At 49.0% G+C, this 15,023-nt stretch overlaps 1 protein-coding gene across 1 annotated transcript in view; it reads right to left on the reverse strand.

Annotated features, from left to right (window-relative positions):
- The window catches only part of TRIM71 (tripartite motif containing 71), a 57,807-nt gene that overhangs the window by 10,401 nt on the left and 32,383 nt on the right, over positions 1-15,023 (reverse strand). Inside the window, exon 2 of the mRNA XM_060160998.1 lies at positions 802-969. Coding sequence (XP_060016981.1) covers positions 802-969 — 168 coding nt within the window. The remainder of the gene's footprint in view (positions 1-801; positions 970-15,023) is intronic.

The raw sequence follows: 15,023 nt of genomic DNA on the forward strand, positions 1-15,023 counted from the left end.
GACTTTTAAGCTTATCCTACCAGATGAGGGAAACAACCTATGATTTTTTTGTCTTCCTAAAACCTTGTCACCTGGATCAGGCAAGAAGATTCAAAAATTAAGGCACACTATTACCTGCCTATGTAAGAGAACTTCACTATATCTCAGAGTTACACGTGTCCCTTCCTAGCCCCAAAGGGATGGGAATTCAACAGAAACAAGGGTCTAAATTACCAGGACGTCTAATGCTTCCAATAGAATAGAATAAAATAGCATGGCATAGCACAGCAATAGCTAATGCTTCCAATAAAACTAAATTAAAAATAAATAAGTAAATAACCATGGCATGACCTTTATTTATCACCCAAGAAAGAGTCTGAGATTCAACCTTAAATAAAATTTCCCAAGCTCACTTATTTCTCACCTATAAACAAATCTGAGTAGCAAGGTGAGCACCCAGTCTTTCTAGAGTCCTGACTGAACACCCTAATATCCACTTGGATTTGGGGAGGCGGCTGGATGGCAAACAGGCAGCTGATGAGAAGGGGTCCAGCCAGGGTATCTGGAAGAAGCCCTGACCGGCCAGTAACTCCAGCCACATCACTGTCATCTTCACCATACTGTGAGGTCTCCGTGCACTGCCCACCCCCATGTGACTGCTGCTGCATGGGTGTCACATGAGCTCATGTGGGTCGTTGTCCCATGACCTCCAGACACTGGAGTCTGCCCAATAATCTACACATGCCATCTGAAAGGGAGTGGTAAAGGTTTTATATGCAAGAAAGAACCAGGGAAACAGGTGAAGGGTGGGGAGGGACTGACCTGGATGGCCTGGCGGCCCTGCTGGGCATCAGCCAGCAGCTGGATGGTGAGCGCCCGTGAGTCCTGCAGCGCCTCCTGGAGGTAGACGAAGCTGTGGCCGCCGTGCCGGCCCACAGTACACTCTCGGCAGATGGGCACTGAGCACGTGTCACAGTACAGGTGCAGCACCTGGGGACCAGAGAGGGCCAGGTGTTAATGACAAGGGGGTGGGTGGCGGGGTGCTCTGGATCTCAGGACCCCACAATAAACAAGCACACCGCATAGGGAGCGGGATACCCGCAGGCGACTGTGAGGACAACTTGCTCCCCCCATCCCCACCCAAAGAAAAACAACCAACACACTCATTCTACTCCAGTTCCATTCACAACCACAACTGAGACACCGCAAAGGCAAAGATGAAACAAAATGATCCTCCAAGGACTTCCCTGGGGGTCCAGTGCTTAAGACTCTGCGCTTCCACTACAGGGGGCACGGGTTCGATCCCTGCTTGGGGAGCTAAGATTCCGCATGCCGCTCAGTGTGGCCGAAAAAAAACAGATTAAAAAAATTAAATGTGCTGCTCATCAATTGACCTTAGTAAATGACAATAATTATACAGTCATACGAATAAAACTATTTAAAACAAAAGAAAACAATCATCCTCCATAAGAGATTTCCCTGTATCTGAGATTAATTACCCAGAAAGGTTCCAAGATTGTCTCCCTGGTCTGAGATTGGTGGCCGGAATGAAAGGATAAATCGACAAGTTCCTCTTGCCATCCCACGCTCTGGGGTGGAAACCAGGCTGGGGGCCAGGATCAATCCCCCTCACACGGCAGTTGGCTGCCACAGTCCCCCCATCAAGGACACAAGCACACCCAAGGCACTCAAGCAAGGTGCGGGCTTAAGCTTCTGGAACAGAGGCCAAAGGCTAATGGTAAAGTCAGCCAGCTTCTTGTCTTTCTTCTTCCTGCCAAGTTGTTCCAAGGAGCTGACCCTGGGAGGCAGCCGGTGCTGACAGCGCTGTTTATACGATGCTCTGTGCCTCCCTGGGGCCCTGCGTGCTGGTGGGGGGGAGCAGCTTGGCACCACCTCCACCTGCTGATAAACCTGCCTGAGAGCCGAGCTCTCAGGAGCCAAAGCTCCTTGGCACAGAACGGGGCCAGTCCCGTTGCATCCCTCCCCAGAGCCGGCACGTAGGGCCGCTGTCTATAAATGTTTGCTGGCTTGCTTTCAAGAGCAGAGCTTCAGTTTGCCTCTGGTACACCTGGGGTGAAGGAAAGCGAGCCAACACTCGACAGGCAGGGAAGGGGCCATGTGTGTGTGTGTGGGGAGGGGTGTCTTTCACATACACAAGCACTCAATCTCCAGGGGAGGAGGCTGCACAGGGAACAAGGGCTGGTCCCAACGCACGGAAGATGGTTACCCTGTCCAAAGCACAAAGCACAGAGACCCAGAAAGTTCCTATTAGGCTGCAAGTCCCACACAGAAAGGGCCTGGGGCAGAGCGAGAACGCGGCTCCTCTCATTCTCCAGGTTATTTATTTTATTCCAACCAAAGTCTCGGCGTAGTGCGTGTCCACGAGGAAATGACTGTCAGCCAAACAGGCTGCTCCACGTAGGGGGTGTGTGATCCAGCAGGGGTTAGGTTGCTTCTCTGGGAACTCTGGGATCCAGGAATGGAAAAAGGAAAGACTTAGGATATCACGTTCCTACTTTGAAGAAATGGTTGTGATACGGCAAGTTTTCTGGACCCTCTTTTACAGGAGGGAAACGTGATCGGGTTTGTAACTTTAGTGCCGATTTTTGTCCCGTGCTGTACCGTGGGAGACGGAACCCAGGAGGCATCTGCCTTCCTTTGTGAAGGCTAATCACTTTTTGAAGAAGGTCCACCATTTAGAGACTATCTAATCTTTCTCGTTTGATAAATCTAAGATTCCCAAGCCAGCCTTAGATACTAACCGAAAAATGCTAAACTGGGTAAATGTGGGGAAATGCCCCGACACTCTCATTTTACGACATGGTGCTAAAGCAATTCTCCGGCCAGTTTCCACGACTCAACCACATCCCTCCCCTCTGCTCCCTCCATTTGTCACGGGAATAAAGGGATCACTCCTGCTAATGTGAAGTGTGAAAATCTCCTGCCACAAGGCTCCCTGTTCTTACCAAACAGCTAAGCAATCTTCTCTTTACCTCTGCTCAGGAGCTACCTTTTCTTGGACAACTGTGTGGACTGACTAGTGTCCCCCTGCTTTAGGAGTCTGTGGGGCTCCTGCGAGTGGGGAAGAACCTTAGGCTGCAGGCCCCCGCATGTCCAGGCTTGAGAGCCCAGGTACCTCTAAAATGGGCAAACGGGGGTGCTTGGATGTGACCCCACCTGACAGTGTTTCACGTGGGATTGACACAGCTCTAATCGCCTAGAACACCTTGTGATCTTGGAAGCGCCACTGCTTCTGCAGTTCCAGGCTGACTGTAGGACCACGGGGTGGGGCTGGGGGTGACAGTATAAGTGGGTAAAAGTAGAGCCTCAGTGGTGCTTTTAATTAACTGTTGATTTTTTTAAAAAAAGAACACACTGTCTAAAACCTGAAAATGCGATCACATTTTGTAAAAATTTTTTTTTGGCCACACCATTCAGCACGTGGGACTTTAGTTTCCCCGACCAGGGATCAAACCTGGGCCCCTTGCAGTGGAAGCATGGAGTTTTAGCCACTGGACCACCAGGGAAGTCCCACATTTTGGAAACTTTCTAGTGAAATATCAGAGTAAAACTTTGGGAAGATGTCACACTCCATTTAGAAGCTCCACATCTCACTCACCTGGCAATTTCTAAGGTCAAAAACTTACAATTTTATGGCTCATGAAACTCAGTGAATAGGCAAAGGTGCACACGGGTGTGCATGGGTGCAACTCTCTCTGAACCAGCTTACTTAAGGTTACTTTAAAAGAATAAACTGGATGACTGTTCAGAGGGCCCACCGCCAGAAAGAAATGTGGCAGAGGCCATGAACTGTGGCTCTGGGAAGGAGCAGTCCTCTGGCGGCAGGAATTCCAAGGCCCGAGCTGCCTGTTTGGGGCTTCCCGGGCAGATGTGTGGACACGCCCCTCCCCCCCCCCACATGGCGACAATCTGGCTGCCCAGCTGAATGGGGCAGGCCTGACCTCTGACCTTGCAAGTGACCACCCTCTCCCCTGCCCCCAGCTTCCAGAACACGCCCCACCCACTGCCTTCCTCTCCCAAAATTTCTAAAATACCAGCGGAGACAAAGACCTAGGAATGTGAGCCCAGCAGGAGAGGAATGGGGGTTTTGGGGGCGGGGTTGGAGGAAATAAATAAATAAATAAAAATACCAAGCAGGCAGGTTTACCTTAGCCAGGGCTTAAATAAAGTGCTCTGTTAATGAACAAGAATGTTCTACATTTTATATTACTGATACATGTGATCCAACAAGGAACACACACACACACACACACACACACACACACACACTCACTCACTCACGTTGGAGCACCAGGTTAAAATACAACTATCCACATCAGTGAGAAGTGTAAACAGAAAAGTATGGATCTCATTGTCAAGATCCCCCAACTGAGATAATAAATATTAACTGCTATAAACTTACTTTTTGAGGTTTCTTTGACATCCCTTAAAATGACTGGGGACATGCGGCCTCCCACAAACTCAGGCCTAGACACAAGGAGGTCTCCACCCACCACTACAGACATGAAGGGGAGGTGGGCTGGTGACAACCAGAAGCCTTATCTGTATGTAACACTCGGCAGGCTCTCCCATTAAAAAATGGTAAACCAAATTCAAGGAGTAAAGTCCAGCCACGCAACTAAGTCTATCCAACAACACCAAAACCAAGCTTTACTTGATTTAGGGAAAATACATTGAATGCCAGTGTTCTCAAACTCGCAGAAGCCCTCCTACATCTCTGGCCAGAGCTGTGGTCTTGCGGGGCCTGCGAAGAGGTGAAAGAAAGGAATCTGGACCCTCCTTCTTACACAATCACCACCCGCTCAAGACAGCAGAGTCCAGCTGTGGACAAGTTACTTCTTTCTGGGGGAAAGGAGTCGGAAACTTTTTAAGACAAGTTAGGGAACACATGCATTTTTAATGCAAGAAGATACACAGGTGCAAGTCGTTTTTAAAAAATCTGCCCCAGGGACTTCCCTGGTGGCACAGTGGTCAAGAATCCGCCTGCCAATGCAGGGGACACAGGTTCTATCCCTGGTCCAGAAAGATCCCACATGCCTCGGAGCAACTAAGCCCGTGCGCCACAACTACTGAGCCCAGGTGCTGCAACTACTGAAGCCCCTGTGCCTAGAGCCCATGCTCCGCAATAAAAGAGGCTACGGCAATGAGAAGCCCGCGGAAGAGTAGCCCCCACTCGCTGCAACTAGACAAAGACCGCGCGCAGCAACGAACACCCAACGCAGCCATAAATAAATTTTTAAAAAATCTGACCCAATTTTTCAGTTGTTTCTACCTTTTTACATAATCACCCAAAAATATGCTATATTCTATGCATAGGTGAACTTTTTAAAGACACAAATGGGACAGCATTACACTAGACCTTTTCACTTAATTATATTAACTGGGAGAATGTTTTGAGTTGGGCTGCCTGTTTTATGAATGGCTGCATGGTATGTCGCCTGCAGATCATAGGATTTTAGTGCCGTTTCCTGATTTTTGAAAACTCACAAGCAATGCCACAGTGAATATCCTTTTATATTGTTCTTTACAAAGCCCAGAATTGTCAATTTGATAATATATTCAACTGCTACATCATTTGACAAATCAGAAGAAAAAAATCTACTTGCATGTGTGGACAGTAAGGCTTCTCAAATTTAATAACTTGATGTCAGGTCAACCTCCATTCATGTGAAGAACAAAGGTTGTCAAGTGCCAATTTCTGTTCCCAAACAAGATCAGACCTACACGAAAGGCCGGCATGGGGACACCAGGGAGCCGGGCAATGTGGGACTGGGAGTCCAGGTCCACTCTGCTTGGCTGGAAGGTGGAAGGTGGAGGCTGAGACTGAAAAGAAGCCCCAGAGGAGCAGCAAGAAAGCAAGGCTTGTGTTTTGTGTGCTCGGGATTGGCTGCTAGATTTTCCAAAACACAAGGGTAGAGGCGAGTGGGGCCGCTTGTTGGGATGATTCCCGAGGTGGGCAGTGAGGGTGGTCTCAGGCAGTGTAAAGGAAGAGGGTAGTCCCAGTGGGTATCATTCAAACACCCGGTGAAACAAACATGGGTAGCCCCATACAAGCCCAGAACCCCCTTCTGCAATCCCCAAATTCAACAGATCTGGAAAGCAAAAGTTTTTACACAAGCTGTTTGGCAGCAAAACCTGAACTGGTGTGAAAATGATCTCAGATTTTTATCTATACCATTTAGTGTGAGTTCTCATATATTTCACTGAAGAACTGCTAATATTCATTACTTTGTGGTGCTGTTTCACAGTATAAACTTTCCAAAATCATAAACGTTGAATGTCAAGGCACATCTAATCCCAAGGGCTAGGGTAAAAGACCTGCCAGGCCAGCTAGCTGAACAAGAGTCATTCCTGGGCTCAACAGGCAAGAGAAGGAGTTAAGACTACCAGATGGTAGAGTGGGATGGGGGTGTACAAGTGGGGTCAGAGCAGTTCTAGGCCAAATTTTTTGGCTCCTGTGGACAAGGCAAATTTGAAAAGGAAGGGTTGGAAACAGGAATGCCATCAGCTCGAGCAACTTTTCTTGTTTTTGGCTGCGCTGCGCCGCGCGGCTTGCAGGATTTTAGTTCCCCGACCAGGGATCGATCCTGGGCCACAGCAGTGACAGCGCCGAGACCTAACCACTGGACCGCCAGGGAACTCCCAGCTCTTAACAACTTTAGACTCAATGTGGTTGCTGGTACCAAGGGAAGGCATAGTTCAATGATGACTGAACGTCCCATGCTGTTCCCCGGAGGTTTTTGTGCCACTGCAAAAGCCACATCATGATCCCTTTCCTATTTTTCAGAAGAAAATTTTCACACTCCCAATGACCACTGCTTCCCAACACCGACCAACCACCACGTACCACCCAGCAAGACCCAGCTCCTCCAGTGCCTCAACCCACGAGGCTTTCTCCAGGCTCCTGTTCCTCTCCCTATCACCTGCTCCCCTGCTTGTAGGACCAGGTCCCAACACCCCAGAGCCAGGCACACGGGATCCCCACTTTATATTTCAGCAGTATTTATATCTTATACTTTATATTCCCTGTCTCAGGGCCCTCCTCCAGGAAGAACCCTCCCTGGGCACACAGCTTCTAATATTAACATGTGCAAAAAGCAGAACCATTGCCTTTTTATAAAAAGCCACAGGTAATTGAAGGAGTAAGTTCTGTTTCTACAGTTAAATGACTGAATTTGGCTGAGCTCACTTGCAGATTTGGTAAAAAAAAAAAGAGAGAGAGAGAGAGAAAAAAAAATACCTCCATTTTTGGCTCAGAAAACTGTCAGAATTATTAAAAAGTATGAAAATGAGTTCATCCTAGAAAGGAAACCACTTCCCCTGTAGCACTGAAGCCCCACAGAACAATGACACACACCGCCTGCCTCCAGTGTTGCCAGAGTCATAGACAAAAGAGCCTTACAAATATTTCTTACCATAGCTCCCTTTCCAAAACTGAGGCTGCAGCAGTAAATCTGACTCAAATAGGGCCTTTAGGAGGCGAAGAAGGACATATAACCGAGGTGTGTGTGTTTTTCTGGGATCCTGACGATACTCGGGAACTGTGCAGCTGGGTTTTCGGGGCAGGAGAATCCTCCAAGGGAGCTCTAAGGGCAGAGGTCCAGGTGACAAAGAGGGTAAGAAAAAAAGCAGGCAGAAGACAGCGCTTCCCACGTGGAGCTACAGTCAGCACTTCTTAGAGCCTTTGTAAAGTCCCCCAAAGAAGCATGTTTTATAAAGGTATAATCAGGATGTCACAAAATACTCAGTGTGGGACAATACACATGGGAACTCCAGAGACAAGCTATGCCTCTGTCCCTTCACTTCGAGTACCCGGAGTGCCCTCCCTATGCCAGCCCAGCTATACTCAGGCCCCCGGCAGCCACGCTGGTATCACTGAGAGCCTCCTTGTGGGCCTGTATCCATCCTGCTTCCTCCCCAGATGCTGATAAACAAGTTCTCCATCCAAACCTCTGGGGGGACCCAACCTGCAAGAGCTCCTTCGCTCTTTGGACTATTCATTTGCCTGCTGGTCCGATTCTGGTTTTCAGGCTGGAGTCTTGGTATCTTTGCCCAACCACAGAGCTTTGAGGCACAGTCATGGCTGGCCGCCACCACCAAGGCCAGCAGGGTTGACTGCCCGCAGCCTGAAGTCTCTCTCCTTCCTGGAAGGCTTTAACAATGGCCCACACAAAAGAGCAGGTGACACCCCTGTGCTGGGGGGTTTCCTCCAACAGATCCAAGTTACATGACATTCAGTGACACTCTGGAACATACCAGAACTGTGTTTGGGGTTACTGCCTACCAAATGGTTTTTCACAAATAAACTTGTTGACTTAAATAATATGTGGGTGTTTAAAAATTCTTCCAGGGGGCTTCCCTGGTGGCGCAGTGGTTGAGAGTCCGCCTGCCGATGCAGGGGACACAGGTTCATGCCCCGGTCCAAGAAGATCCCACATGCCGCGGAGCGGCTGGGCCTGTGAGCCATGGCCGCTGAGCCTGCGCGTCTGGAGCCTGCACTTCTGGAGCCTGTGCTCCGCAACGGGAGAGGCCACAACAGTGAGAGGCCCGCGTACGGGGGGGCGGGGATTCTTCCAGTTCAAAAATAAAAACCAAACTTCCCTATCAACAGAGAAACAGACAGGTATATGTCCACACAGTAGAATACTTTTAGCAATGAGAACTAATTACTGATTTTGTGCTATCACACAGATGCCTGATGGAAAAATAAGAATCAGAAAAACATATACTGCATAATTCTATTTCTATGAAGGCAAAACTAAGGTGAGAAAAATCAAAGAAGTTGCAAGTGGAAACAGGTGTGAATGGAAGGAACTCAAGGGAGATGTTCTGGAGCCATGGATGTGTCGTTATGTCGTCTTGGTAGAAGGAGTAGGTACACAGGTGTATAGAATTGTCAAAATGGGGAACTCCCTGGTGGTCCAGTGGTTAAGACTCAGCGCTTCCATGGCGGCAGCAGGGATCTCAGGTTCGATCCCTGGTGGGGGAACTAAGATCCCACAAGATGTGCAGCGTGACCAAAAAATTTAAAAAGAACTGTCAAAATGTATACTTTTTATTTATGTAAATTATACCTAAAAAATAATAAGTGAGGGGGAAACCCTCCCAGCGACCACCTAGCGGTGGTGGGGTGAAGCTTGGAGCCCAGCCTCAGCATGGGCTCCTCACAGCTAAAGACCTAATAAATACTCTTTGAGCCCATAAATGAGTTACTCCAATGGCCCCACATAATTTACTTCTAATAGGTCACTACCATTCTTCCCACAATGTTCCCATTAGGTATTATTTTTCCTTTGCCCTCCACTATAAATATTATCTTAAGTTTAATCTCACAAGAGGCAAGTCGGACTAACTCCCTGGAGGTTTTGATAAAAATTAGGACCCCCAGTCCGATTTACAGCCCCACAGGCGGCCAGCGGTCACACAAAGCCCTACGAAATCATTAGTGTACCAGCTGCCGCCCAGGCTTGCACCTGACCTCTGATGTACTAATGAGTGGTCCAGGCAGCTTCTAGCAGCAAATAAAAGAGATTTGTTCCAACACGGAGATCACCGCCCACGTAAATTATAGACTTTCAAATCAGGCACGAAAAGATGGATTTTGACACAGATACACAGTTTTCCTGTTTCCTGCCGCAAAAGCGAGGCCCAGTTTTAATCTGTTGTGTTCTAGACCAGAATCGGTGGTACTGGGAGGCTGACTGTAAAAAATGGCCAGACTGTAGGTGGCCACGTAACTCAGCCCTCACCTCTTAAACAGTGGGCGACGCCATGCACCCGAAACCTTTCACCACCACCCCCCTGAAGTAGCAAAAAGGGTCTCAATGGCCTGCATGGCTGAGATCATGTGGACAGGTGGATGTAAAGCAAGGGAAAGCACTCACCTCGAGAAGGGAAGCAGAAATAAAGACTCAGGTAAGAAAAGAAAATTCATAACAAAAAAGGTTTTGAAATATTACTAGCCGTATCTTGTCCCTCCAATAAGGGATAACAACCCAATATAACTGTTCCTTTCTCTCCCCAATTCGGCAAGTTCTATAATCCGGAGGAGCTGGGCGCCTGTTACTCAGTTGTCCGCTGCCTTGGGCAACACAGGTCCAACACTGGCCTTCCCGACGGCCCCGTGTGACACTGTCACCCCCGGTGACAATTTTAAGAGCCAGCTAACTTTACACCAAGCACTGCCTCCAAATCAGGAGGTTAGGGCTTCCCTGGTGGCGCAGTGGTTGAGAGTCCGCCTGCCGATGCAGGAGACACGGGTTCATGCCCCGGTCTGGGAAGATCCCACATGCCGCGGAGCGGCTAGGCCCGTGAGCCATGGCCGCTGAGCCTGCACTTCTGGAGCCTGTGCTCCTCAACGGGAGAGGCCACAACAGTGAGAGGCCCGTGTACCGGGAAGAAAAAACAAAAAAATCAGGAGGTTAACTGAATATTTAATGCTGTAGGAATCTTATTCACAGGCAGGAATGATTTAAATTGGGGAGGGGGGCCCCATCAAGAAAGCAGTAGATGGACTCTATGAATTCTCTCAATGCCAGTAAGGGCCACCCCTCAACGTGGGGCTGGGGCGAGGGCTCCCCGTGTGTCTGTGGAGCCCTAAGTCTAGGCTCTTTGGCGGCACTCCTCAAAACTGCTCCCATCAAGGAGAGCAGCAAATAGAGAGCAGACAGACACACTCCTCTATCCCCTGTGACACCTCAGGAATCACCAGAGGCTTTCTCAACAGTTTCCTCTGTGACCAAGAGCAGAGGGGCCTCAAACCACAGCTCCAGTGCAGCAGCTGAGGGTGAAAGGAAAAGCCTCAGTCTTATCAAGAAATGGATTTCTTTTTAAAACCCTTTTCAAGTTAGCACTTTGTTAGGCAATTAATTTAAATCACACCCTCCTTCAACTCCAACAACAGGAAACTTAATCCCTCGGACACCCCTACAAATGAAACAGAGCCAGGCCAGGCCGGGAGACCAGCTTTATTTAAAGAGTCACCTGTCACCCATGCTGGGCTGGGCGACACGGGGAGGAATAGGAGCCCCGGGGGCCGGTTCTGTGGTCCAGGCAGTCTACAGGGTGGGTCTTAATCCCTCCCCCATCGCAAGGGGAAAAAATCCAAACTGCAGCGAGCAGTGGAGATCTCAGGCGAGCAATGAAGCCCTGAACCCTTGGAGTTCACCCACCCCTCTTCCCACCAGTGTGCACAGATCCTGAAAGCTGCGGTCCTAAAGCACTAATTACAGCAGGATTTGGCAAGGAGTCAGGGAACCCCAACACCAGGCCAGCAGCGCGATTTCAGGCAGGGAAATGCCAACTAACCAGGAATAAGATACAATCTGAAAAAAGATCAACATCTGGGGACACTACAGGTAAAACCACTGGAGTCAAACTCCTGTTTAGAGAAGCCTGAATTCCCAGGACCACTCATCATGCATGAACGAAGTTGTAATGAGAAAATAATGGTAATGAGAAAAAATTCAGGTCTCAGATACGGATGGAGCTTCGTCAGAAATCCCACTTCGTTACAACGAAGGAAGCCTGAGCTTCACCTCTTTGCACTGCACCTGCGTGCTGTTCAATAGAACTTGACAGCCCGCTGACCCTGACCCAGCAGGTAATGCAACCAGGAGACACAGGAGGGGAGGGGCAGAACCTCCCCAGCACCCCCCAGGCAGATACTCAAGGATAAACTCCAGTTCAAAGGCTAGACCTGACTGGGTGAGGAAAGAAAATCCCCACCTGAGCTGGGAAACAATCAGGTGGGAAACAATCAGGTGGAGTGTTATGTAAGCTAAAGTTCAAGGCGGATGATAAAGGAACAGCCCTTAAATTGGTCTCTCCTCGTGTTTTTTAACTTCTGACCTGCTTCGTTTGGCTCTCTGTGGGAGAGCGAGCGGGGAGTCGCCCTTAACTTTGGCTGGCACCTAACCAGGAATGGTGAGATGCAAGGCCAGGGAGATGCAGACGTTTGTCTGTGATGGATCCTCAAATTGCTGTATTTTGACGTTCTGGCCCCAGGTGGCTCTTCCTCAGCCCTTCTACACGGGAACCCACTGCACCTCGAACTCCAAGGGCCTTCCCCAAACAAGAGGCCCACTGGGAGTCTCGGGCTGGCCTGTCCACTTCTGGGTCAGCCGTGGGGAGCCTCCTGGCTCTCCCAACCTTTGCCTCCTGGATGTTAACTTCATCTATTTTAGAGACAGCTTTAATACAGGTTGTAGTCTCTGAGGCCATGATGTCCCTAACAAGTATGCGGTGTTTGCAGATTTTGAACATTTTCCTTTATTTTCAGAAACTTGTTTTCCTTAGGCACTTGTAGATCTATTGATAAAACATAGAGAATAAACCATAATGGAAAAGAATATAAAAAAAGAATGTATATATGTGTATAACCGAGTCACTTTGCTGCACAGCAGAAATCAGCATAAAACTGTAAATCAACCACACTTCAACAACAAAAAAACCAACATAGAGGGAAAGCTGTCCTAGTAAAGATACATTGCAACATTTGCTGATTTTTTTTAAACCATTTACACTGGACTCAAGGCTTTCAGCTAAGAGCCTTGGGAGGTTTAAAAAACAACTCAAGTTTCCAATCTCCTACAAGTCTTGGGTGGTCAGTTTGGGGAAGTCCAATCTGTTTGTGTTGTCTAAGCATAATTATTAACAACACCCTCCTTCACTCTCAAAAATGACCCAGTTTGGAAACCCACTGGACAGGATCAGTAAGACAAATGGGGAACTAACCAAAATACATGAGGGCAGATAGGAAAAACTGCCACCCAGAGAAGTACCAAATCCCTTCATAGGACTTACTGTGGTTGCATGGCCTGGGGGTGGGGCAGACAAGTCAGAAATGGCTTCTTAGAAAGAATGGGATAACGGGGTTTGTTTTTTTTTTTAAAGGATGGGATGGAAGATTTACAAGTCCAAACAAAAGGAACACCTCCAGCAGAGAAGCACACTGTTCTTGGTCCAAGTGCAGGGAAGAATCTGGAGTAGACTGGAGGGGAAAGTTAGCTGGGAGATCAAGGGCGGGGGGTGGAGGAAGGATGAGGGAGTTGAGGGGGTAGGTGGCCTCGCGGGGACGACATGGAAGGAGGCCAGGGCACAGCCTGGGGTCACCTTTTTTGTTAAGTCAAAAAACCTGGGTTCACATATTGATGTGGTCCTTCCTTCTCCAGCTCTTTTGGTTAAGTGGGCTCACTGAGCTGTTTCCACCCATAAAATGGGGAGAATACACTCCATCTCGTGGGCGGTGGTGAAGAATTCATAAGAGAAGTGCGTGACATGCAAATGCTGATCCGCAGTTCCAGCAGCAAAGAGCAGGGTGGCGGCCTGCCTGTGAGGGCTCCAGCTTGGTAAGTGGCCAGGCAAGTTAAATCAACTCCAGGAACCTGTTTGCAGGGCTGGATATGTTTGCAAGGCAGGACTGATAAGGGCTGTAAAGCCACTCCAATGGCCTTTGGGGCCGTTGTTCACCAGAGCTGTGACTTTCTTTGCCCACTGAATGGAATGTTGAGAGATTCCATAAATACGCTTGGAAAAGGCATACTGGAAGACCACCTCTGACTTGCACATGTCTCCAACTTCCTATGCAGCCACCCTGCCTGCTCCTCCACTCTCATCAGTCAGATCAGCCTCTTTCAGGCCCTCCCAACAGATGTCATATGTTCAACATGAATCCCCGAGGCAGGCACATTTCCTTACTGCACCCGCTCCGGGCACCAGGCCCTTCCCCTCTAAGAGGTGACAGTCCACCAGGAGGGGATGATGAGTAAGGCCAACAAGTTCAGGGCTGAGGGAAGAAAGCTAACACTGGGGCTTCGATGTAAATCTCAGCACATTTCCTGGAGGAAGGGAAGCCCGAGTTTAGTCTAAAAGTGCAAACAGGAATGGGTGGGATAAAAGGTCCAGACAAGGAAGACTCTGGCAGGGAAACACAAGACACCTTCTCACTCTGCCTGAGATTCCACCGTCGCTGCCCTACAGTCTCTTCTCCACGGGGAGAGCACCTTTTAAAGTCAGAGACAGCACCCCCTCCTTGAAGCCCTCCAGTGGCTCCCATCGTGCCACTGTTTGGATGGGTCATCCTGGACGCCACCATCCTGGACTCCACCTGCTGTTCCCTCTGCCTGAGAACTGTGCCCACCACCACCATCCCGCCGCCCATCCACATAAGGTTCCCTTCCCCAGTTCATTCAAGTCTCAGTATCACTTCCTCAGGAAGACACTTCCCCTGACCACTGGCTTCCCCTGCTGAATTTTCTACGTAGCACTTTTCACTACCTGAAAGTATCTATTCACTGGTTCATGGTCTGTCTCCTCACTGGAATTTAGGCACTGCAAACGCTGCGAATTCTGTCTTGTTCAACACTTCCTTCCCAGTCCCTACATGTCTGGCACATGGACGCTCAGTAAACAATCGAGTAACTCTACTTAGGTGAGGGGTTGGCACTATATCCACCAGAACACACAGAAAAGGGGTGACGGCCAGCACTTCTGCAACAGGTCCCCAGATAAGCTGAGATGTTCTGGCCACCTGTTTGACCTTGTTTAGCCATCTCACTAACTGCTGATGAAAAACACCCCACTTCAAAACAAAAACAAAGCAAAAAACAAGGAAAGTGGAAGGGGAAGGAGACGGTGGGAGATTTGTTCCAAGGTGTGCAGGTCTAAAATGTGAACAGAAATCTAGGTTATGATAGGGAAATCCAGCTCCCATCACTAGCAGGTAGTATCTGGGTGAATTTATGAACTTTTCCAGGAAAAGCCACTCGTGTGCAACTGCAGATGGTTGCACATATTTTGCTACACCTCTCATCAAAATATAAAATCTACTTCCCCTCTGCTTGAATTGGGGCTGGTCTTGCAACTTCCCTTGCCCAGTCAAAGGCGTGGTGGTCACGCTATAAGCCTTGATGTGCTTGGTTGGAGCACTCACTCTCAGAGCCCAGCAGCCGTGCCCTGAGAAACCCAGGCCACAGGGAGAACCCAGGCACCCCAGGCTGCCAGCCCTAGCGGACCACCAGCCA

Source organism: Lagenorhynchus albirostris, chromosome 10 (assembly GCF_949774975.1).
Source record: "Lagenorhynchus albirostris chromosome 10, mLagAlb1.1, whole genome shotgun sequence".
Lineage (NCBI taxonomy): Eukaryota > Metazoa > Chordata > Mammalia > Artiodactyla > Delphinidae > Lagenorhynchus > Lagenorhynchus albirostris.